Raw genomic sequence first — 25174 nt, 5'->3', positions numbered from 1 at the left:
CTCAACTGGCATCACGTGAAATGGAGTGAGTTAGCTGGGTGAACTCTTTTGTCCCCCCCCCTTCTGGTTTGGGGACTTGCTCTGGAGAACAGGGTGAGCAGTGCCAGGGCCACTATCTGTCCAGGATCATCAGTACCCAGGTCCTGTGTGGGTCTTCACCAACCCCGGCCCAAGTCCCACAGTCACACCCACTCTCCACGCCCGGGGGATGGGGGGCTTGCTCATCCGCGCGCTCTCAGAGACAGGAGTCTGGCTCCGCCGGCTTCTCTAGACCCTCCCAAAGATCTCTCCTGGTCATGCCCGGATGGGTGAGGGAGTGTTTCCTGAAAGCTACGAGTTCTGAGTTTCCACTGTTTTGACTTTGGCCATGACACAGTCCTATCTTTAGACAAATGGAGTTGGCCTCTCTTCCATGGCCCCGATTCCTTCCCCTGTTCACTGTGGAAAAAGGCTTTTCCGCGAGCCCGGGTTTTCCCAGCAGCCTGGCCGGGGAGGGTGGACAGCATGCCCCCTTCCTTGCAGTTCTGAGGCTCCGCCTCATGCCAGGAGGCTATGCCGCCTCCTCAGGGTGAGAGCTTGTTGACCCGCCACCACACGTGTGTGCAGGAGGTATTACGACCACCAGGTGATGCGTGAGGAAAGGGAGCCACAGAGCAGGGAGGGGACTGCCTCAGTGTCCCCGCTACTTGCAGCAAGTGAGGTCTATGTTGGCCCTCGCCTGGGTCCCTGGCAGCAGCTGGGGTCTGCCTCTCCCGGCGTTGTGATCTGTTTGGATTGGCCAGCTCAGAAGATGGCTCTGCTCAGCTGAAGACAGAAGCTGATGAGCTTGTCAGCACCTCCCTGGGTCTTCGCCTCCTTTCCCAGAGACCACGGGTGGGAGCTTCTCCCGCCAGCCCCCGCGTGAACGATCTATTTTACTTACTGGTGGGCCTGATCCATGTGACCGCCAGAATTTGATCGGTGTCCCCATTGCCAAGTTCTCCCTGGAGACGGGCCCACCACAGAGACTATCCCTGTTTTAGAATCAAAATCAGGGCAACTGCCCTGCCCAGGGTCACAGCCCTTGCAGGAGGGGATCGAGACCCAGGTCAGCTCCACCTCTGAGACCGATGCTCTTAGTAATTCCCTTCAAAGTCCCCATGGGTGACCCCTGCTCTCTGCTTCCTTTTAGGGGTTCCCTGGAGACATCGGCCCCCCTGGGGACAATGGTCCCGAAGGTGTGAAGGTGAGTCCCTGCCATGGGCAGCTCCAAGGGAGGAAGCTGACAGTTCTGTAGAAACCACAGTCCTCCTGGGCGGGCTGCCTGGGGGAGAGTCTGGCCTGCCTGTGATGGAGTTGGAGGTGCTGCCTCTGTGACCCCTTTTTGTTCCCTTCTCACCAGGGCAAGCCCGGAGCTCGAGGACTGCCAGGACCCCGTGGGCAGCTGGGGCCTGAGGTAAGACCTCTGGCCCTGCCCCTGCCAGCCCTCGCCCAGCCCCCAGCCTGCTCTGTCCTGGGTCCTGAAGGCCTAGGCTGGGGGCTGGGGCCTCAGTCCCCACCTGGGGACACAGCCCAGGGTGGCCTCAGGCTCATCCCTGACAGCCCTGCTTGGTGACCTTTGCAGGGGCCTCCTCTGCCCTGGCCTGGCAGGTGGGTCACTCTCTCCCCACACTGCACCCCCCCCCTGTACCCCACTGTCCTGGGGATTCTTTCCCGGAGCCATGGCCACTGCTCCTGCTCATGGTGGCACAGTTTGTTGGGGTGTGACATGGAAGGATAGGAACTTGTCGGCTTTATCTTAGGAGTGAGGCCCTGAGACTGTGTCCGGTCCCATGGTTAGTGGCAGGCAGGCCCCAGGTTTTGCCCATGCATGGGGCCCTCCACCACCCACCTTGGCTCAGGCCCCAGGACCCTGTGACACACAGCCCCGGTGAGGGTGCAGGAGGCCCAGACTCAACACGACCACAGGCAGGCATCCAGCTGGTTCTGGGTCTGGCAGGGTCCCAGTGCTGGCTTTGGGAGCCACCACATGGGGCTGCCTTCCTGGAAGCTGGGGAAGGGGGGGCCGCTCTAAAGAGGGGCCCTTGGTCAGGCCTGGCATGCCAGAGGGACCAGTTGGGAGGCTGCCTGTGCCTGTGGGGAGGCCTGGAGAGTCTCCCCGGGCCAGAGTGGGAAAGGGGGTGGGGGAGAGAAAAACGGCCCCGCCATGTTCTTCCATCTCCGCCCACGTTACACTCAAGGAAACCCTCAACACGCCTGCCACTTGCTCACGTCTTCCCCGATTCATTCATCCACTCGTACATTCATTCCTGTCTCCGTTTCTTTCCTCTCGTGCCCCCTCCTCCCTCCCTCCATTCGTACCCACTAGACACTGTGCACACAGCCATCTCGAGTGATATTTGGGGGGTGGCTTCAAGAAAACATACGAGATCCTCACTGTCCTCCAGGATCGCAACAGAAGCCAGTCATACTTTAGGATGATCGTCTTCGCTCTGCACCTTTTTAGAGATGGGGAAACTGAGACACAGCCAGTAAATGTCAGAGCTCAGAAGAGAACCCGAATCTCTGAGCTGCAGTCTGGGGCTCTGTTCCCACAGCACACGATGGGGTTTGACTTTCCTGCCTGGCGCTGCTGCAAACCCAGGCTGATCATGTTCGGATGACGCTGAGGGCCCCATCCACATAGGAGTCCCTGCGTGACCCGGCCTCTAGGCCATGACCAGTGGTGCCTCTGCCCTGGGTGGGGCCAGGCAGGGTGCCCAGGTGTGCCGTTTCTCTTGGTCCAGGAGAGCTCTTCTGTCCAACCCTTTCCTTTCTTATAGGATCAGTTTCCCAAGAGTCCAGCTGGATTAACTTGCTCCTTTTCTCTCGTGTTTCCCAACTCTAGGGAGATGAGGGACCCATGGGGCCACCCGGGGCCCCTGGCTTGGAGGTGAGTGTTGCTGGCCTGGCGATGTGTTAGACATGAGCCAGCTGTGCACAGTAGGGCAACATTGGGCTGGTGCTCCAAGAGACATCATCAGTGGGGGCCTCTGGACAGCCAGAGAGGGGACCAAGACAGGAAGAGAGAGAGAGAGAACAGACAGGAAGCTGACCTCCGTCTTTGCCCACCTACTGTGTGCTGGTGCTGTGCGCCCCTTTTTCTCACTTGACTCCTATGAGAGAGGCACCATTTTGCTTAGTTTCACTGGAGGCCGGTAAGGCTCACGGAGTAGGGGCCTAGCTTACTGTCGCACAGCCAGGGAGGGGGTGGCCCACTGGGAACCCCACCCGTGTGTTCTCTCCGCTGCTCCGAGCGGCCTTCCGGAAGGGGCTTGTCTCGCCCCCACCTTCATCCCTGCAATAGCATCAGTCAGCTGTTCGTGAATATTTTGGTCTAGGACCTCTTGATACCCTTAAAAATGACTGAGGATCCAAAATGCTTTTCTTTGTGTGGGTTACAGCTAACACTATTAAAACTGAGAAATTTGAAGTGTATTTATTAATCCATTTAAAGTGAATAATAACAAACCCATTTCATGTTAACAAAAATAATGGTTTTTAATAAAAAAGAAACACAACTATATATATTTTTTTCCAAATCAAAATAATCCAATGAAAAGGGTGGCATTGTCTTACTACTTTTGTATTCATTCTGTGGACCATGCCACGTGTCATAGAACCTCTGAAAATCTCTGCCTACACACTCACGAGAGTGAGCATGACACAGGCAAATGCCACTTCAGTATTATTATGGAAATGGTTTTGACCGCCCGAATCTGCTGAAAGGGTCTCTCCAAAGTTCACACGCAGGACCCTGGTATAAACTCCCCCTCCCCGGGGCCCCTCACCCTCCGTTCAGGCCCTTGCATTTCCTCACTCCTCGAAGCAGTTTTCGTCTCCCCATTTGTGAACAAGGAGGTCAGCTGGGGAAGGGACTTTCCCAGGATCTCGGGGCTGCAGACCTTCCCAGCATCCCCAGGACAGCCTGCTGACAAGGGGGCTCTGCGTCCCTATGTCCCAGCCTGGGCTGCGTGGCCCTCCCCTGCCTCCTGTGCCGGGTCCTGGGACCCCAGCAGGCCGCTCTCACTCATCTCTTTATGTTGCAGGGTCAACCTGGCAGGAAAGGCTTTCCTGGGAGGCCCGGCCCTGATGGCTTGAAGGTGAGGGGACTTGGGAGTGGCGAGGCTGAGGAAGGGCAAGGGCAGTGTCTAGGGAGCAGTGGAGAGAGAGGGAGCCAACGTATGAAGACCCAGGATGAACCCTGAACTCCATGGCCACTTGAGACACGGGCGTGCAGAGACGGGAGGGGGCAGGGGAATAGTCCCCGTTTATCACCAAGTATTGGTAACACAAGGAAAAATGGGCACAGGCTAAATGTCCCACAGTAGGATCCTGCTCGAGGAATGGGATACAAGGCAGCCACCGAAGACGGTGCGGTGGGAGATTTTACAAGACGGGGAAGTGCCTGCGGGTGTGGCGGCGGTAGGAAGTGGGTTGTCAAGTGGAGCGTCGCCGTCTGCGCCTGTCGCAGGGACCGGCTGCCCCGCATTCCTGTGTGTGCAGAACAGAGGCCAGAATGTGGACAGGGTGATCTCTGGGTGCCGGGATTCTAGGAGATGGCCACTTTCTTCTCCGGGCCTCTGTATTTCCCCATGATGTATAATAACTATGTATTATATCTGTTAAAAGGTTTTTGTTTGTTGATTTTTAAGTTATGAAAAAGAAATTAGCCTGGGTAGGACAGTGAGGGTCCTCTGCACGAGCAGCTTCATGTCACGGCCTCCCAGGGGCTCCCACGAGGGGCTGGGTTTTCCCAGGCATCTGGACAGGGATGACTGGGCCAAGTTTCCAGTTGGGCAAGTTCACCGAGGATTAGGGAAGAGCCAGGGGCCCAGGTTGTCTATGTTTCCCATGTGGGAAGTGGCCCACATGTCTGGCTGGCCCTCTGGGTTTGGTGAGCGTGCCGTCTGAGGGAGGAGCTGGGGGAGAGTGAGGCTGGAGCTGGGGTTGCCGTGAGCCACATCCATCTGTGAGCCAGAGGCATGGCTGCTCTGGGTCCCTGTCCTGCCCTCCGAGGTGGTGGCCTTTCTCCCTCTGATACCAGTTTGGTCTCCGTGGTGGCAGCGGTGACGTAGCCCAGGATGGGAGTTGGTCCAGGGTTCTGCTTGTCTCTGTCCAGCTCAGGCTGTGGGGACACCAGGACGGCTGTGGCTGCCTGTGGGAGCCACCGCAGCATGGGATAGGGCTGAGATGGGGCCACAAGAGACCACCAAGCTCGAGAGCTAGAAATAGCCTCGGAGACAAATGAGTCTTGTTTCCCCTTACTTGTGGCCGAGGAGGCTAAGCCCAGAGCAGAGACAAGACGCACCACGGTCACCTGGGAACTGGGGGCAGAGCTCTGGTGGGGGCTGGGGCCCACAACCCAGCGCCCTGACAGAGCCGTGCTGTAGCGGGGTGGCTTGTTGCCATAGGAACGGGGATTCCGATCAGGCAGACTGAAGTTCCAGTTCTAGGCCTACCTCCAGCTGGCTGTGTGACTTCGACCTGGTCGCTTCCCTGAGCTTCAGTTTCCACCCCCGCAAAATGCGGTGTAGACATCAAGGCGCCAAGTAACCTGCCAAGGGCCACTCGGAGGACATGGGTGACTCAGGTCATCCTAGGCCAGAGGGTCTGTCCCAGTGTCCCTTTGTCCCCACCATTTGTTTGGAGTTTCCAATGCCAGACACTGGCAGTGAGGTCCCTGGCCCATCCCCAGCAGTAGGGCCTAAGGCCAGTCAGCCGGGGTGCTCTCCAGGGGGCTTAGACTCCTGTCACTCATCTAAAGTGACCCCCTTCTATTTCTTTGCAGGGGGAGCCAGGCAACCCTGGACGGCCGGGGCCCGTGGGTGAGCAGGTAAGTCAACGCTGGTCTCTGAGCGTGATGGCTCTCTTTACTGAGCACTCCTTCTGTGCCAAACCCTTTGGTGAGCACTCCACATGCACCCCGTATTCATTCCCATCCCAGCTCCAGAGGTAGCTTCCTTCATCTCCCTCTTTCATTGAGGGAGGTGAAGTCTCGGGGAGGTGAAGTCACTGAATGAGAGAGCCGTGAATCATAGTCACAATGGCCATTGCCCGTGGCCTGACTCTGCAGATGTTTCTGGGGCATTTGCCCAAAGTGGTGATGTGACTTTGCTCCCAGAACATGAAAACTGGAAGAGCCCATTAACAGTCGCCGCCTGTGCTTGACTTAACAGATGGGCAAGCCGACGAGCAGAGGAGCGTAGTCACTTGCCAGGGGTTTCTTGGTCGGGCATCCCTAAATTATAAAGAATGAAATTGCAGCCAGTGGCCCTGGCTAGGATTAAGGTCTGAAGACGAGAGAGAGCGGGTTGTTTGCAAGTAGTGACAAAGGAGGTTTGAGGATCACCGGCTTCATTATCAAGGTGTAAGGCCTGAGCACCAGACAGAAGCGGCTCTGAGTGCTGGGTGGGCGGGCGAGCGGGTGGGACGGTAGCAGTCTCCTCCACTCCTTTAAAGGAGGACCCCGTCCCCCAAGCCCTGCAAGATGCCGCCTCAGTCTAGAAGGAGGGAGGATGTGGGGGACCCAGAAGAATCTGTCTGCACTGAGAACCCTCAGTGGCGTGAGAGGCGCGCGCGATGGGCTTCCTCACCAGGCCTGCAACATCTGTTGGGGGGGAAGGAAGGAATTAAAGCCGGGGGAGGGCTGGATTTTTGGAGACCTTTCCAGTGTCATTTGAGCGCATTCTGTGGGAAGCCCGGGAGTTTGGAAAGGCTGCTGCGGCCTGGATAGATTTCCTGATTGGAAAAAAGGGGAATACGATCAGCAAATTTAATTTCATAGTTATGCTGATGGTAGGGCCCTCGGGAAATAGAGACTTGCAACCCTAGGAGATCAGAACACAGAAGGTCCTTGGAAATCTCTCTGTTCCAGGGTCCTCATGTTTTTTGGGCCTTCGACCCCTTTAACAGGCTAGTGGAGCTCATAGACAGACCCCTTCTCAGAATAGAGTGTTTAAATACAGAAAATAAGAAACAAAAGATTGCAAGGAAAATTAGTTGTATTGAAATGCAGTTATGAAAGTGTGTTCAAGTCTGGTCTACCAGATAGATAGGCTTCTTTATTAGTGCAGTAAATAATGAGATCTAGCAGTGGGTCTGATAACAACCTCAATTTCGAAGTGGTGACAAGCCTTACTGATACATTCTGAAGCTTCTGCAGTAATATGACATATCAGTATCTGTGACAGTTGCAGTCTCCTTATAATCACAGTGTTGGCTGCATTCACTGGGCACCTGTTAGGTACGAGGCTCTATGCCAAACACTTTCTACAGCATCACCTGCAGTGTCCCCCGGGCAGCCCTATGGCGGTAGGCATTATCACCTCCTCTTTCACACAAGGAAACCAGGCTTTGCGAAGTCACTTGCCCACGATCTCCCAGGCAGTGACATGACTGTCAGCGCCAGGGTGGACGCTCAGGTCTGCCGGATTCCCAAGACCTGCCGAGAGGGACTGGACAGCCCTTTGACCTCTTGCTTCTAACAGCTACTTAGAGTGCAGCCGGCTTGCCGGGCCCTGTCCTAGGTGCTAGGGACACAAAGATGATTACGAGGCCTGGGCCTTGCCTTTCAGAAGCTCTGTCCGTGGGGGAGCCAGGCGTGTAAACACCTAACCCTGAGAGGCCTAGTCCAACAGAAAGCACACAGCTCCCCGTCTCGTTCCTAGCTGTCTCCCCAGCGCCTAGCAGAATGTCCCGTGAGAGGGGGGAGAGAGAGAAGCTCCCACAGCAGACAGCGGCCCTTTATCTGTAGACACTGAGGACCAGGCCAGCCTCCCCCCCCCCCCACATCGGGAACTCAGATTGGGCCTGTGCAGTGCCCACTGTAGTTGACAACACAACACTGCCTCCTCCCCCACGCCCTCTTGCCAGCCCGAGAGGAGCCAGCCTGCCTGCAGCTGTCAGAGCTGCTTCTCCACCCGCTCCGCCAGGTGGAAGCCCTGGGCCTCTGGCGCTGGCTCCCCTGGCCGGCCCCAGCGCCACCCACAGGGCAGGCCTGCCGGGACGTTCCAGGGCAGTGCCTGGGGCGGGGGTGAGCGGGGGTCCTGGAGGTGGGGGGGCAGGGGAATGGGGCACTTGCTGTATGGCCCTTATTCATTAGGATCCTGTTTGGCTTCTTGTTTGAGGTTTATGACCTGCCTGCCTTCCAGGACCCAACAACCCATAAATTTAAAGTAGCTATGAAATTTCTGTTTCCCTGGGCCAGTCGGGCAGGGCCCTCTGAACAGAGCAGCTTTTCTTTGCTCCACTCAGCATCCTCTAGATGTCTGACTGCTCCCTTGTGGGGAGCTCAGGCCTCTGTCTTCACCTCGTGCCCTTTGAAAGTATTTAGAATGGGGAGGGAGGAAACTAACATTTACTGAGTGCCTACGTGCACCGTGCATTATCTCCAGCGCTGAGAACAACCCCGGGAGGCAGGCAGGCGGGGGCCTTTATCTAGAGCCCTGCATTCTGGAGATGACACACACTCAAGAGAGGCTTATGATTTGCCCGGGGTCTGCATATCTGAAGATTGAATGACTGATGAGATAGATAAAGTGCCAGGTGCCAGCCATTGTTACCAATGTGGCTATCACCTGAAAATGCTCTAATTTATTATTCCTTTTTTTAAAGTAAGTTGCAAAGGTTAAATACTCAGTTATTTTCTGGGACTTACGAGCCATGACCTCATACCGTGTACCTCATTCTTTCACCTCGTACTTTAACCTCGAAGGGCCTCTGAGCCCAGGGAGCCAGGACCCTCCCTGGGTAGTGATGGTGCTGGGGGCCACGGAGATCTGTCCTCTGCTCATGGCCACAGGCATCGGAAGCCCCGATGCAGGGACAGGAGCCTGGGCTTTGGAACCACACAGCCCTAAGCTGCAGCAGCAGGACACACATGGTCCTGGCCCAAGGTGCCACTTTAAAACCGACTCCGAGACCCACGGAGCTAACAACCCTTTGGAACCGGCTGGCATTCTATCACTTTAATTGACTGACCGGTTTGGAGCCTGACTGGCTGAATGCTCAACTTCTGCTCGATTTCTCATCAGGTTCAAGGTCTCTTCTCTGGATGTAGTTTGGGGACAGGGAGCAGACATTATGGGACAAACCCACTCATCCCTCAGTCTTTCCTAATTCCCCCAGAAGCTCTTTAACTGCAAGCCTGGGTTCTTCTAAAGGCATTCTGGCACCCCTGAACCACCCAAGGCCCTCCCCAGCTCGAATGCTCCTTGGCAGAGAAGAGCACGGGGTCTGGACGAGGAATTGTCCGCCTTCCTGGGCGACCCCTGTAGGCTGTTCACCCTTGCTGTGCACGTATTGGCCTGCTCAGGGCCACAGCAAGGCCTGCAGCCACCGAGAAGGACCCCTGGAACGCAGAGGCAAGTTGTCGCCCAGTGGAGTTAAAAAGAGCAACAGGAACCACAGGGTGTGCGTGCGTGTGTGCGTGTGCGTGCGCTTGTGTGTGTGTGTGTGTGTGTGTGTGTGTGTGTGTGCGTGAGTACTCGTGCGCCCTTTCAGGAGAGGGAGAAAGGAGAGGAAGCCTTTCACAAGACAGTAAAAAGGCCTCCGCTTCCCAGATTCCAATCGGGTCTTTTGGCAGCGGCTGTGATGGTATTTCTGTTCTGGCCAGCGAGCTTGTTTCTCTCTTTGAAATAGCCTCAGAGCCCCAAAAGACGGGGACAGATTTCTCACAGACAGGCCTCTTCCCAGCACAGCGTAAGGGCCTCCCTACCACACTCTCCAAACGTGGCCACCTCCCAGCCTGATTCTGGCGCAGGAAGAATGTGTGGCGCTCCCAGGGATGCTGGCCGCAGCCCCGCCGCTTGGCTCCGAAATGAGAACCATCTGGTGGAGCGAGGGAAGTCGGGACAGTGCCGTGAAAGAGGCAGCTCTCTCAGTGGCAGCCCCACACCAGGCAGACGGACAGGCATGGGGCAGGGGACACGGGGAGAGCCCAGAGGAAGGAAGCCGCAGGGAAGTCGCCTTTGAAACTCAGCATGCTCCTGAATCCGTGTGGCTTCCTCCTTTCTCTTGCTTTCATAAACGTTTCTTGCAGGGACTTCTGGGATTCGTTGGTCTGGTCGGGGAGCCAGGGATCGTGGGAGAAAAGGTAAGCCATGTTGAGGGGAACATAGAAATAAAATAGAGCTTGTGTTTTTGCAAATTTGTCTTTTTTTAAGGTGACCAACTTTTTTACAATGAAAAGGAGGACAAAAATAAATTGAAGAAAACAATATCGTAAATAAAAGAAACATTTTATTCATTGCAACAATAATACACTATAATATGATAAATGCATAATAAAAACATTTGTAATATTTTATATTGTAATTATGCTTACATGCCTATTAACTTTTAATAATAACTGTAAGAAAAAAGTACTCATTTAGATACAAATATGTCACATCACACGCAATGGGTCGACTCTGCATCGATCGAATACGGACATTTACACATTAGTCTTCCAATATCAAAAAGGAGGACATGGAGGAGGACACTTTTTGAGGGAGGATGGAACTTACAAAAGAAGGACTGTCCTCCCTAAAGGAGGACGATTGGTCACCTTACTTTTTTCTTTTCTTTCAATTTAAAAAAGCTGAAGGAGCCAGCTGACCTGGGGATTTCAGACTTCTTTCTCTTGGCCTCTCCTCATTGCCCTGTCATCCAGACAGACCCTCAAAGAACCCTTGTCACTTTTGTAACCAAGGCTCAAAGAGGGGAGGTGACTTGCCCAAGGCCACCCAGACAGAAAGTGGCAGAACTGGGATTTGAACCAGGCTCAGTACCCAAGGCCGCCCTTTGCCTGCTAAATCACTCTGCCTGTGCTGGCTCACCAACAGCCTGTGGCTTCCCCTGTCACCCTGTGGGCCCCGGAGGGCACCTGCTTCCCTTTGTGTCGCATCCCCAGGTAGGCCGTCAGGGGGAGCCAGTGTTATTCCTGCTGGGCAGGCGGAGAGAGAAACTGAGGTCCAGAGGCAGAGGGCGGGGGGCATCTACACTCACCCGGCCCCACCTGCCTCTCCAGGCTTATCCTGAGACGCCCTGCTGGGCAGGCGGAGAGAGAAACTGAGGTCCAGAGGTGGGGGGGGGCATCTACACTCACCCGACCCCACCTGCCTCTCCAGGCTTATCCTGAGACGCCCTGCTGGGCAGGCGGAGAGAGAAACTGAGGTCCAGAGGTGGGGGGGGGCATCTACACTCACCCGACCCCACCTGCCTCTCCAGGCTTATCCTGAGACGCCCTGCTGGGCAGGCGGAGAGAGAAACTGAGGTCCAGAGGTGGGGTGGGGCATCTACACTCACCCGACCCCACCTGCCTCTCCAGGCTTATCCTGAGACGCCCTGCTGGGCAGGCGGAGAGAGAAACTGAGGTCCAGAGGTGGGGGGGGGGCATCTACACTCACCCGACCCCACCTGCCTCTCCAGGCTTATCCTGAGACGCCCCCCTCGTCGCTCCCTGTGTCTTAGACCTTCTGGCCACCCCTTTTTTTCTCCTCTTTTTTCTTCCCCTCTTCCTCTTTATTTTTTTAAGCAACTTTTTATTTCAAAATAATTATAGATTCACAAGATGTGACAAAAAATAGAAGGGTCTAGTGTGCCCTTTCCCCTGTTGTCTTCAGTGGTGACCTCGTGCATCACTGGAGTGCAGTGTCCAAGCCAACTCTGCCTTCTCTGGTTGCTGAGACGTTCCGAGTCCCTCCTCACCTGCGGCCCACGGCCACGCCCTTCCTGCTGCTGGCTACACCTTCCCCAGCCCTGTCGCTCCACACTCTCTGCCTACCTGACTCTCCGTTATCCTTTAGCTCTCAGGTCTGGCTGCACTTCCTCAGGGACCCCTTCCCCGCCACACCCCTGCACCCAGGTGGGCACGTCCCATTGGAAGCCCTCGTGCTGAGACAGACCCACACCGTCACCGCTCTACCCGGTTTACATCCGGTTTGGGGATTTGTGTCCATCTCCTCCTGACACTCCGGGTCTCACTCCACGTGAGCAGGATCTGTCTGTTGCTACTCACCACCACGTCTCCCGGGGCTAGCTTATCGTGCTGGGTACTTAGGAGATGCTCAATAAATGTTGTGACTGGGTGGGTGGATACAAGAAACAGGGCCTCACAAAAATAGCCAGGGTGGGGACCCAGAGCCCCCGCCTCTGGCCATAGCTCTCTGCTGCAATCGCCATCTGTGCTGGGCAGTCCGGATGAGTCAAGAGGGAGAGAGCGACATCTCTGACTCCCCAGCAAGTCACCTAGGTTTGGGCAAGGGGTGGGGAGGGCAAAAGAAATGCAGCCCGCTGCCATCTTTGCCTCGGCATGCCCAGCCAGGGGACGCCAAGCCTAATGAGGACCACAGGGCGTGGGGCCCATGTCAAAGGGGACATGCAATTAGCATATCCTTGATCAGGACCACCCTTGCCTGAGGAAAGCCCACTGTGAGCCACGCTGTGGTGGACCCGAGGCCTTGCTGGGGGTCTGGCTTCTGCTGAGGGAAATCCCAGACCCCCATCCCTCCCCTGTCACCACCCGGGGTGGTATGTCCATGAGCTGGGCGGGGACACTCGATAGATCTTGGGCAAGTCCCTGTTAGGCCCCTGGAAGGCCTTCTACACCTGCCTCCGACAGGGCTACCCCACAGCTGTGACCTCCCTGAATTGTCTCCACCACAGGGTGACCGGGGTATGATGGGACCCCCAGGAGCACCTGGACCCAAGGGGTCAATGGTAAGGAGCAAGTCTGCATCCCTTTGCCCACTCCTGTCATGGGCACGGCGACAGCGGGCTCTCCTCTGCCTGCCTCTGCCTGCCCCAGCTGTTCAGGAGGACCTGCTCCTTCTCCCTCTGGGGGGCTCGCCTGCTGCCCCGTGTCCTGGGCTGGGGCTGAGCCAGCCAAGGCAGGACTGAAGGAGGAGGCACTGTCCACCACCAAGTCCTTTTTCTTCTCTCTGAGTAGGGTCATCCTGGAACGCCAGGTGGTGTTGGGACCCCCGGAGAGCCTGGACCCCTGGTAAGCAGAGCCCCCATGTTCCCTGAGCTCAAACCCACTGTCAAGTAAGGGTGTGGAGTCCAGGCCTCAGAGTCTGACAGACCTGGGTTCTAATCCCAGCTCCACTACTCCCTGGCTGTATTGCCAGGGCAGATCGCTGAACACGGAGCCTAAATTTCACTCAGCTGGAAAATAGAGAAAATAATTGTGGTCACGATCGTGTGATTGCACGCGTTAAGTTGAAACCATGAGGCTGATGTTCATTACATGGCGATGTTCATTACACGGGAGCATCTTGGTCACCAGCACCATCATGGCTTTGTTCATTTATTTGGGACATCCTGTGTAATATATGCCCGGGCCTCACCAGGAGCTGGGGATGCAGCCATCAATGAGGCGGAAAGCTGTCCCTGTCTGTCCTTTAGGAGCCTATGTTCTGGCATGGGGGAGAGAGAGGACCCAATAGATAAGACACGCCTGCTGTGGGAAAGGAGGGGAGAGATGGGAAATGCTGGGAACGGACGGGCGGAGGGTCAGAGCCAAGGGTGCAGGGGTCCTGGGCTTCTTGTGCTCCCTGAGGAACCTGGGGTGCTCCTGAGGACCCCGAGGCAAGGAGGGAGGGATGGGGGAGCAGTGTGGTAGGAGCACTCAAATCCACAGGCCCCTTCCACTCCCAGGAGGGTGATGTGGTGGGTGGAGGGGGGCTTTCATCCAGAGCATGGGCAGCTCGGGCCCCTCCTCCTCTGCTGATGGAGGACGCGGAGACTGGCGAGGGCTCTCATTTCCACCAAGGCCAGCGCTCGGGGCTGGGAGGTGGAGGCATGGGCTTCAGGCAGGTGGGAAGCATGTGGGGGGCAGCCCCGTGAGGGTTCCAGAGTGGGGCTGGGAGATAGTAACTTCAGGCTGCCCAGGTCCCTCCAAAGGCTGGAAATAGAGTGATTAGAAGCCATCAGTGTGAGAGGTACCCAGGGTCAAAGCCCAAGTACCAGGTGCTGGGGACCATTATCAAATCCTAGCTCTGTAGCCCCTCGACTCTGGCCTGCATGGGCCGCGGTCTCCCCATCTGTCCAGGGTGAAGAAGAAAGCCTAGAGGGGACTTGCTGGGACAAAATGGAAGGCTGGTGGGAGGTAGGCAAATGATGGGGCGTCCAGGGTAGTTCCTAAAAGGAGGGTGCTGGCCTCCTCTGGATTCCCTACCTCCATGCCCCTGCTGACCTGCTCCCACCCGCTGCCTCGGGGCTTCCGTCTGGTCAGCGGGTTGGCCCAGACTGAGAGAAATTAGACGGACTGACCCCTTGTTGCTGCGGTATGCGGCTGGCCTCTTGGATCTCCTGGGCTCCTGCCGGCCAGCCGGCCGCCCCTAGTGTCACCGGGGAAGCGGGAGCGCAGCCAGGTCCAGGAAGTCGGCTGCAGAATCAGACACCTGTGAGTCAAATCCTGAGAATCCCCCACCTGCTAGCTGTGTGTGACTGTTGGTGACACTCAGAGCTTCCCTGAACCTCAGTTTCCCCATCTGTGAGCCAGCGTAATACTACCTTCATTACAAAATTGCTGTGAGACAGATGATAGAGTTCATGACCTCATTGCTTAGCAAACTACATGCATATGCTAAGTGCTTAATGATGGTATTAGCAATAATTACTACTTGTTGACTTTACTGATTACCACTATGCTTAGTAAGACAATTGCTAGTAAAGAGACATTTTTGACAATACTGTTCACAGCTGATGGGCATTTTCCCCACTTTTCCAATCATTTTAACATCCGTGTTCTTTCTATATCCAGTCCCTGAGGTCAGCCAAGATGATTCTCTCCATGCCTGGGGGCCAAACCCTGACCTCTCCAGTCGCTGACCTCCTTCTTTAAGAGAGCCCAAAGCTACCTGAGAACCTTCCAGGTCATTGTGTCTTCTCAGCAGCTCTAAGAGGCGGGGACTCTTCTTAGCCCCATTTTTTAGTTGATGAAACTGAGGCCCAAGAGTTTAGGTCACTTGCCAAAGGTCACAGACAGACTCAGTAAGTGGCAGAGCCGGGATTTGAACCTAGGTCTCTGTTAGAGCCGTTGGCTCATTTAAGCATTCCACTACTGCCTCTAAGTCGAGACTTGGCTCCTGAATTTCCCAGCGACGCATCGCGTACCTTCTGCAGTCTGAGATCCCTCCATAAAACGGTCCCTTCTCACCCAGTCTTCCTGTTCTCCACCACCCAGGAGTCAGGTCGGCCTTTACATGGGGCCAAGCCCGGGTCCACACCCTGCTTGCTCTGCTGACGAGGGGTCAGGTTGGGTCCCAGCCCCTCACGTCCGCCCTTCAGCGGCAGCAGTTGGAGGGTCTGCGCCCCTGGAGGCCGTAGGGAGAGAGAAATGGGGGCTGCAGGGGCTTTCCCTGAGGCCACAAATGGAGCCGGGCCTCTGCCTGGATTCGGAGGGGGCTGAGGCCGACTCTTCCTTGTAAGAGGAGCAGGCCCAGTCTGAGACTGCCTGGGAGCTGGGGGGCCCCTGCCGCTGTCCAGGGCTCCTGGCCGGCCGCAGGGTGCAGTTACTGCTTGATGTGTGGAGCTGGGGCTGGAACCTGGGCGTGAGACCGCCCACTCCCTCTCTCGGCCTTCTTTCTCTCCCTTCCGCCTTCTTCTGTCCTCGCTAGTTCACATACTCATCGTTCCTTCAACAGCTCTGGCGGTCCGTGTCACAGGCCTGTGCTGGACCAGGTGCTCAGAGTTCAAGAAACAAAGCCAGCCTGTGTTTTTGTTCCTCCCTCCCTGTCTCTCCCTGGGCCCTCTGGTGATTCCAACATCAAACCGAGATAACAGGCATCCTCCCTGGGCCAGGCCTGTTCCCTTCACTCCGCCCCCCACCCCACTTCTCTGCCCAGCCTCTCCCCGCCCCCTGACCCTCCTCTCCTCATGCATTTCCCTCACCCTCCTTCAGCTCCGCCCTTCTTCCCCTTCTTCCCCCAGGGCTCTTTCTAGACTTCAGGTAGCTAGCTAGCTCTCAGGTGATATTTGGGGACAGGGTGGGAGACAGAGCTTGGGCTGCCACGTTCTCCTTGGTGATGGAGAAAAGAGGCAATGGGTATTTGAGGGGACCTTTTTTCAGAAAGGTCCTGTAGCTTCAGATGCTGAGATAAGAGGGAAATGGCTCGTCCAGGGAGGCCTCTCCCCACTAAGGATTCCCAGGAGGGTGGAGACCCCTCGGGCCCAGGGCAGACTTCTGCTCAAGGTTGCAGTTTCTCCTCTGCTTCTCCTTGTGGGACAGTTTTTCCCACTGGCCCAATCCTTTAATAACAAGGCTGCTGAGCCCAGGCAGGGGGCTGCTCCTGAGGCCAAGCTTCGCACCCTTGCTCCTAGGCCTGTGTTCCACTTACACCCTAAAAAGGAGGCCTCTCCAGATCTGTTCTCCTCCCCCCAGGGTCCTCCAGGATCCCGAGGCCCACCAGGCATGAGGGGAGCCAAGGGACGCCGGGTAAGTGGGGCCCGTTCCCGGGGACTGGCTCTGGTGACCCGCTGGGGAGACCCCCTCCTGGACCTTGCCCCCTGTCCCGTCCTGAGGGCTTTGACTTTCACAGAACCAGGCAGGGTCCCGGGCTCACTGTGGGGCCAACCTGTCTTTTCCAGCCCATTTCTGAGTGCCAGGCCTTGCCATCCAGTGGGCCCCGGTGGGCTCTGTGGCACCAATGCTTTGTCACTTTTTTTGTTTGTTCATTCATTCGGCCACCTTTTATTTACACCTGCTCTGTGCCAGCCACGTTGGAGGCTTTGTCGATGCCACAGGGGCTAGGACAGGTGTGACACCTGTCTGTCCTTATGACTCAGTTGGGTTGGTCAGACAGTTTAGGGTCATTAGCACATCTTTGCTGAAAGCTTGGGAGCCTAGAGGAGGCACCTCACTTGGACAGGGTGCCAGGGATGGCTTCAGGGGAGGGCACTGCTTGAGCTGATGCCAGTTTCCAGGCAGAGGGAAAGCCCTAAGGCAAGAGAAGGTGTGGCATGTTGAAGGATCCCTATTGGTTCAAAAGAGGGACTGGGAGAAGGATGAGAGCAAGAATTAGCAGGTGCCAAGCCAGGCCTCAAACAGCAGAGCTAGGTTTGTGGACTATACTCCAAGGGCAGTGGGGAGCCATAGAGGGTTTTAAGCAAGGGGTGGCCCAAGTACGATAGCAAGGGTTAATCGCTAATACTTCCTATGTGCCAGGCATTGTCTAATCAAATTATTAACTCATTTAATCTTCAACACTACCCTATAAAGTAGGTGCTGTTCTTATTTCTATTTTACAAGACGAGGAAACTAAAGCACAGAGAGGTTAAGTCGCCTGCCTCAGATTGCAGAGCTAGAAAGTGGCAGAGCTGTGATTTGAACCCAGTGAACCTGGCTCTTTTGCAGCCTTACTTTTCACCATGCAGGGAAGGCTGGTGGGGGGGGCGCCTGCACCCAGCTGGTGTGCAGGTGCCGGGCCAGGCAGCCCTGTAAGGGAGATGAGATGGCACAGGTAGGCCAGGCAGCCCAGGCCTGCTCGCCAAGCGCCATATAGGGGATCCGTGATGATCACGCTCCTCTTGGCCGAATTTCAAGTGGTTTTAAATTTTCCCCTGAACCAGATGGCCTGAGCAGTCGGCCTGGAAAAGGGGAGATTAGGAGGCATTCCTCTGGCCCGGCAGGGCCCCGCCCGGTGTCACGTCCTGGGCCTCTGCACTTGGACCCAGGCCCGTTGACAGTCTGGTCCCACCTTGACCTTGTGCACATGTCCTCCTAGCAGCCACATTAGCTGGAGGATGAGCCCAGACCCTGCCCCTGCCCTCCAGATGTAAGGCTTAGCCCCCCCTCCCAGCTCACTGAGCTCCCCCAGCCCCCCTTCCCAACAGTGGCTGGGAGACTCTCCCCTGCTTGAGGAAACCCAGGCTCCCAACCACATCAAAGCCCATGGCTGGGAGGGAACTTTAGGAATACCAGCCCCTCCCCCCTGCTGGGTTTGGCAGGAATGCAAAACCTGTGGGATCTATCTGTCCCCTAGGTCCCCTGCCAAACAGAGTACTGTCAGCCACTTCACTGATGGGGTAGCTGAGGGTGGTGGGGGCCTCGAGAGGCACCCCCTTGTGCTGTTAAAAAGCTCAATTCTGAGCAGTCCCCATCCCTCAGCCTCTGCAGCTCCTGGCTTGCTCCGTGACCTTAGCAAGGGCCTTTCTGCTCTCCAGGCCTCAGTTTCCCCGCATGTGCCATGGAGAATGGACTTGGGGGTCTGGAAGGCCCTGCCTGCTCCCCTGCCCATGAGCGGATGGATCCTGCTGCCCCCCCCCCCCAATTTCCCCCCTCCTTCCCTGGGCAACATGAGCAGTACAGGATTGAGGCCAGAGGAAGGATGAGGCCCCGACCCTCGGGCTTGGTAGGATTGCTGACAGTCTGGGTCCACCAGCCTCAGCTGGAAGAGTGAGGACGCCAGGGTCTGACAGGTATAGGGGCCAGTCTCAGCCTCCCGGGTGTCAGTCCAGAGTCTGAACCGCTCTAAGGCTTGGTGGGTGCTGTTGAGAGGAAACTGAGAGGAGCCAGAATTTTAACTCAAGTCATCCGGATGTCCACTTTTATTCACCACTACCAATCACTGTTTATCAGTGTGGGAGTGAGCTCCCCATCCCGGGGCATATGCAGGTTGGGGCCTACAGGACAGTGCCAGGAAGCCCGCGTGCTGCGGCACAGTGTGGAGAAGAAGGTGGGAGACTCCACTGTCCCTCCACTTACCCACTCTGAGGTAGCAGGGAGCATCCTGAGACTCAGGTGCTGGCCGTGGGCTCTGCTCCTGTGAGTGGGGCTTACAGCTCAGCAGACCTGGCCCTGAATCCTGACTTGCCCCCTGGGAGCCTCCACCTTGCCCTCTGTACAACGGGTCAGCAGCAGAACCGACCCCATCCGATGGCCGTGGGGCTTGCATCTCATCAGCACCTCACACAGGTCAGCTCCGGCCGGGCAGCCATGTGCAGGATGTGCTTGGCATGGGATGGTTCCCTCACCGACATCCATCTCCTTTCCACAAGTGCTGCGATTGGCCAGGTTCTCTGTCCCAGGCAGGGGCTCCTCCCTGCCCAAGCCCCAGCTGTGCCTTCAAACATCTTCCTGGGGAGCTGCCCCGAGAGAACAGACATGTGGTTCTGATAGAAACCCGGGCCTTCCTCCAGTGGGGGCAGGTCAGCTGTGTTCATTCGGGGAGGGAGGGGGCAGGACGGGGGAATTGCAGGACCCAGGACAAGCTGCACAGTGGCCAGAGCAAGGGTGTGAGTGTGGCTGCCCTCACTCCCCTCCCTGCACAGCGGGGCTGGGGAGGGAGGGTGGCTGGGGCCCATTGCCTCCTTCTCCCTCCAGACAAGAAGGTTGGTCCTCTTTTCCTGGGCCAGCCCAGCTTCCAGAGCTCTCTGGTGCCCCTAGGGGGTAGCAGAGTCCCCTAATAACAGATTTAAGACGTCTTCTCTAACACCCTACCCCAGTGCAGGCTTTCTTAGACCCTGACCTGCATACCCACTGTGATGGGGAGCTCACTCTCACACAGATAAACAATGACATGTAGAGGTGGGGAAAAATGGGCATCTGGCTGACTTGGGCTCAAATTCTGCCTCCTCTACTTACTAGCTATGTAACCATAGGCTGTTTCTTTATTTGTGTAAGGAGGACAATAGCTTTCACGATTATTGCTGCTTCTGCTATGGTTGTTACTGCTATTACAGATTGTATAACCTTTCTCCCCGAAAGGCTTTGATTCCTGGGATAACCAGAGTGCTGTGTGATTTCGGCCAAGCCTTCAACCCGTCTGGGCCTCTGCTCTATCCCAGCACTCTTTCTCCAGGGTTTATGCCTCAGCTAGAGACAGAGGCTAGCAGCCGGAAGACATTGCTCAGAAAGGCCCAGGTGCCTGCCCTCGGCTCAGCCTCTGTCTTGGCTCCCATGACCCAGGATGCCCCACCCCAATGTGGCTCCATCTCCGCCAGGCCCCTCTCCATGCATCCAGGTGGGGTGGGGTGGGGGTAAGTCCAATACCTGGTCTGACAGTGTCCACCTGACACTGAGGCCCAGAGAGGGGAAGCGGCTTTCCCGGGGCCACACAGCAAGCAAGCTGGCAGCAAATCCAGAACTTGCACCCACACACTCTGTATCAAACCTCGTCTTGAACCTGTGAAAACCCAGCCAGTTGTATGCAGTGTGACAAGCTGCCTATGCTGAGGAGCAGATTGAGCCCAGATTCCCTGAGCCACGCCTCTGTGCCCCTGGCCCTTGGGAGCCTGCAGCCGCCTCCAGCCCAGCCGGGTTTTACTGAGCGCTTGCTGTATAGGCCAGGTGCTGGTTCTCTCCTGCCTTGTAGCGGAGATTTCTCCCCCTCCTTTCTGAGATGAGGTAACTGAGGCTGAGCGAAGAGCAGTCCCTGGTCTCTAAGACGTGACATTTCCAGCCCTGCTTTGCCCAGGAGTGGACCGCACTGGGCTCCCAGCCGAGCCCCCGCCCCACAGCCTCCCAGCCCGATGTATCTCCTCAGCGAGGTGTTATTTCAGGCGGTCTTGTGCAGTCGAAGCGTCCGGAGCCCCAGGCAACTGATAAGAGGAATTGTCACTTTTCCCAGCTCAATTATTAATTGAAAAGTTTCTTGTTCCGATTTTAATTAATTTCTTCTTGTTCTATGTTCTCATCCCTCATCCTCCCTCCGCCGAGACACTTCCCCAGCCCCTCTTTGTGTCCGGTCCCCCTGCTGCCTGGCTGCGTGGGCCAGCCTCCTTCACGGGATCCTGTTTGTCTCCCCAAGGGGGCCTCCTCCAGGGGACCCTGTACCATGGAGGGCACATGGGGGGCAGTGGGTGGAACCCTGGAGGGGATACCAGCTGCTAATAGGTTAAACGGCCGTAGTCAAGTCACTTCTTTTGGCCTCACTGTTCCCATCTGTGCAATGGGGGGAAAGAGACAGTTGCCCCTTTCCTGGAGGACTCCTAGGTCTCCAAAGACCAAGAATTTTGTCTCAAGGGTCAGATCTGTGTCCAGCACTCTAGGGAACAACCACCTGCCCCCTGCCCTGCTCCTGCCCCCTCCTCTCATAAACTAGGCCCATAAATTAGCACATCTGTTGGGGGGGGGGGCAGCGGCCATAAGCAGACCCTCCCCCGGGCTTTCTCTGTCAGTTTTCAAGGGCTGTTGTGGTTCACATACCTGTTTATGCCCAGGTGTGCTTGGGAAAAGCATGTGACAGCAGAGTCTAAAGACCTGGCTGTGGGGACTCAGCCATGTGTCTCTCTGTTCTGCCCCTTAGTCTCCACGTCTGTGAAATGGGGTGGCTGGCTTACCGCCCAAGGTCTCCTTAACCAGGGTTTCAGTGTACTGCCAACCCCATTCTGGAATGGTAAGGTCTCTAGCTGGGTCCGCCCATCGAGCCCTCCAGGGAGCCGTCTCAGCGGGCACATTGCCCAGGGGCGACCCCCCTCAGGGTGGGGGTGAGTCGGAGATGGGAGGAAGGAAGTGGGATCCTCAGGCTCCAGCAGGGAAAAGCCCTGGGCTCCGGGCAGCCCCGTCCTCCTGGTTCCCAGCCCAAGGGAGACCCCTGCTGTCCACTGGGCTAGTCCCTTTTCCCTCTTGCAGGGCCCCCGAGGACCAGATGGACCAGCTGGGGAGCAGGGGTCCCGGGGTCTGAAGGTACGGACCCCCCTGGCCTGCCCTTCCTCGCACCTCTCATGCTGGATCAGGAATCCGGGAGCCAGAGCTCACGCGCCCCTCAGCACTGGGCCCCTTGGGGACAGCCAGGAGTCCCTGAGAGGCTGCAGGGTAGTTCCTGAGAGCTCATCCACCCCCCCACCCCCACCCCAGCCTGGAGCATGGGCGAAGGGGAGGAGGAGCTCTGAGATGAACGAGAGTGAGAGACAGCACGGGGATGAGGGAGCACAGAAGCATGGAGCGAGGGGGTCGCACGAGGCCTCTGGCCCCTTCCCGGGACCACAAGCCCCTCCAGGGGCTGGGGGCACCGGGGGCACCGGGTCCTTGGTTCTCCACCCAGAGCACCTGTAGTGAGCCGCTCCCCTTGCTGGGCCTTAGTTTCCCCACCTGCACGCTGGGGAGAGGGGCGGACCCCGTGGTCCCTGTGTCTCCCGTGGGAGTGCGGGTCCCTTCTCTGAGAAGGGGCCTCCCAAGCACTCCCCACCTCCGAGTGCTTTGCCTCCTGCAGGGCCCCCCAGGACCGCAGGGCAGACTGGGCCAGCCCGGGCAGCAGGTACGTCAGGCCACAGCTGCCAGCCCCCTCCCCCTCCCCGCCTGTGCCCTGTGCCTCTAACAAACCCGACTGTGCTTCCAGGGCGCGGCTGGTGAGCGAGGGCACCTGGGCGCACGAGGCTTTCCTGTAAGTGTCACCGGTTCCTGAAATGCTGTGGGCTGTGTGGGAAGACATTAGCCCCTTTAGCCATGTTCCCACCCTGCCGTGGACACTCCAAAGGTTCCAGTTGCCCATTCCCTGTACTAAAGAGCTTCTAGCGTGTCTCTCCCCTGGGACCCAGTGTCCCGTCCACTACCCAGCAGAGGGTGGGGATAGGACCCTCATACACTGTGATGGCTTGACTGAGGCCCAGGGGCAGGCAGGGTGGACTGATGTCCCCTTTGTTTGTCTCTGCAGGGCATCCCAGGTCCCTCGGGCCCGCCAGGCACCAAGGGCCTCCCAGGAGAACCGGTAAGTGCCTTCCCCTTCCCCCTCTGCGTCTTTGTCCACGCAGGTGGTGGGGGCAGGGGCTCACATAGGAGAGAGGGTAGAGAGGGACAGCCTCGGAAGGTAGAGACAGAGCTGGCTGGGGACCCCAGGGGCTCTGGGTTGAGTCTAAGCCTTCCACCTCAGTTTTCTTGCTAGTAACATGGGAATAGTGGTCCTTACTTTGCCACCCTGTCATTAAGATGACATGAGAAAATGTGTCTAGAGTGAGGGAGGGGGGAGGGAGGTGCCTGGAATGGCTGAGCCCAGCATGACTGGAGGGGCAAGAGCTGGATGTGGAGGAGCATCCCAAGCGTCGGGGAATGAGGAGGTGCTATTGGGGGTGGAGAGGAGAGGACAGAGGCTCAGGAGGAAGAGTCCCCAGTGGGACAGCGGAAGTGCAGGAAGCTCCTGTCCCCCAGGCTGCACTGAAATCCCACATCTTGAGGCCTAAGCAGATCCCCTTTTGACCAGGGCCTGGGTGGGGCGTTTCCAAAAGTGGGGCTGAGGTGGAAGGGCATCCAGGCCGAGGGAACAGAGTGAGCGAGGCCCCAGAGCTAGGTTTCTGGGCAGGGCAGGGCCCCTCTGGGTTTTAGGTAGATGAATAGGAGCATGAATCGGAGACTGATGGAGGAGATATACTGGAGACACCGGGACCTTCCACGTGGCCTGGGGTGGGGGCGTGGGCTGCAATGTCTGCAAAGTCCTGGGTTGTATGGGTGCTCACCTCACCTACCCCTCCAGACCACCCCAAAGAGGGCCCAGGCTGGCTTCTCCCAACTCTCTGTGTCTGTCTGTCTGTCTGCTAGGGCCCTCAGGGACCCCAGGGACCAATTGGCCCTCCAGGAGAGATGGGACCCAAGGTGAGTGCTGAGGGACCCTTGTTTAGGAAGTGTCAGGCTGTCCCAGCCTGCCTCCTCAGGGGTCTCTGTCTTGGCCTGGGGACATGGTCGTGTCCTGTGTGCTGTAGAAACGGAAGAGGTGGCAGGTACCTTGGCAGAGAGGGTAGACGCACCCTAATGGCATTGGGCGAGGAGCTGGACTCCCAGTCTGAGGGGCAATGGATGGGAGGCAGGGGTACCAAGACCCTCACGTGGGTGGGAGTTGGCAGTGGCCCTTTTTTGGCATTGGGGAAAGCAGCAATGCCCTTCCGCCAGCCTGCTAGGACTTCAGCCCAGCCTAAGTTTGACTGCAGAATCAGCCCTCCTAAGGTCGGGAAGCAGGGAGCCCGGAAGGAGCCCCAGACGCCCCTGCCATATCCCAAGGGGAAACCGAGCCCCAGGGCTCGGGCAAGGGCGCCGCCATGCCGGTCACGATCCCTCAGGACGGCCTCTCACCCGTCCTCCTGGCCGGGCTGCAGAGAGAAGGGCTGGGATCACTCAGCCCTGACACAGCATCTGCTGGCTCCCTCCCCTGGCCTGTGTGAATCATGACATTTTCCTCCTTGTGCTTGCCAAGGGCGCCTAATGTGGTAAACCACACTCTCAGGGAGGGAGAGGGCTCCAGCTGCCTCTGGGCAGCCCCGAGGTTCAGCAGCCTGAGCCCCATCAGCTCCCTTCCTCTAGCCCCAGCTCTAAGCTGCAAGACCCCTGTGTGTGTCTCGTGCTGTGTGACTTCAGGCGCCTCCCTTGCCCTCTCTGAGCCTACCTTAGTTATCTCCTCCCTGACAACCAGGGGCCAGTCCTTGCTCTAGAAGGGACCAATGGCATTTTCTTGCAGGGGCCGCCGGGTGCAGTGGGAGAACCGGGCCTTCCTGGGGAAGCCGGGATGAAGGTGAGGAGGGCTGAAGGAAGAGCAGATGATTGGGGGCCACGGCCTCCCCACCGAAGAGAAGCAGGCCTTTCTTGTGCCCGGGATAATGGGTTCTCAGTGCGTCCTGGCCATGCTATAGCAGACGTCCCAGCCGGCCCAAGGCTGCTGTCCCTCCCTCTGCCCAGCAACGTCTTCTCTGGCACCTGCCCCTCCCCCCATGCTGGGGTGGCCCTACCTTCTGGCTTCCGATACTGTCTGCACTTCAGCACCCATGCCCCTCGTTACCGGCTGGGACGTAGGCGCCCTCTGGTGCCTGGGCTCTGGGGGGGCCCTCTTCCCGCTGCATTGTAGGAAGAAGACGTGCTTTCTAGGCAGTCCCCTCAGCTGACCAGCGATGCTGCTGTCCTGAGGGTGTTATCGAGGCTGGGCCTGGGGGAGTCTTCGAGGGGCTGTGCGACTTGAGGCAGATCAGTCACTCCCCTTCTGTGCCTGAGTCGCGCAGCCATTCAGAGGGAGTTGGTCCAGACCTGGAACTCTCGGTCTTCGCTTCCAGAATCCTTTGCACGAACAATGCAGAAAACCACCCCATCGATGAAACAGCTAGAAGTGGGGCCGTTGGGGTGGGGGCGGGGCTGAGGGCTCAGAGCTCTGCTGGGGTTGGGGCAGGGCTGAGGGCTCAGAGCTCCGCTTCCTCCTCGTGCCCAGACACCAGCAGGGAGAGGGTGTAGCTTGGAAATCACTGCAGGAGAAAGAGC

At 57.4% G+C, this 25174-nt stretch overlaps 1 protein-coding gene across 1 annotated transcript in view; it reads left to right on the top strand.

The window, feature by feature from the left end:
- The window catches only part of COL27A1 (collagen type XXVII alpha 1 chain), a 134914-nt gene that overhangs the window by 72848 nt on the left and 36892 nt on the right, over positions 1-25174 (top strand). The window contains exons 20-34 of the mRNA XM_066367345.1: positions 1172-1225; positions 1382-1435; positions 2867-2911; positions 4068-4121; positions 5810-5854; positions 10061-10114; positions 12667-12720; positions 12950-13003; positions 16388-16441; positions 21578-21631; positions 22158-22202; positions 22284-22328; positions 22599-22652; positions 23477-23530; positions 24387-24440. Of these exons, the coding sequence (XP_066223442.1) occupies positions 1172-1225; positions 1382-1435; positions 2867-2911; positions 4068-4121; positions 5810-5854; positions 10061-10114; positions 12667-12720; positions 12950-13003; positions 16388-16441; positions 21578-21631; positions 22158-22202; positions 22284-22328; positions 22599-22652; positions 23477-23530; positions 24387-24440 (774 nt within the window). The remainder of the gene's footprint in view (positions 1-1171; positions 1226-1381; positions 1436-2866; positions 2912-4067; positions 4122-5809; positions 5855-10060; positions 10115-12666; positions 12721-12949; positions 13004-16387; positions 16442-21577; positions 21632-22157; positions 22203-22283; positions 22329-22598; positions 22653-23476; positions 23531-24386; positions 24441-25174) is intronic.

This window comes from Saccopteryx leptura, chromosome 2, assembly GCF_036850995.1.
Source record: "Saccopteryx leptura isolate mSacLep1 chromosome 2, mSacLep1_pri_phased_curated, whole genome shotgun sequence".
In the NCBI taxonomy this organism is placed as follows: Eukaryota; Metazoa; Chordata; class Mammalia; order Chiroptera; family Emballonuridae; genus Saccopteryx; species Saccopteryx leptura.
The sequence above is the reverse complement of the archived record's forward strand: the minus strand, read 5'-3'. Positions and strand labels throughout refer to the sequence as shown.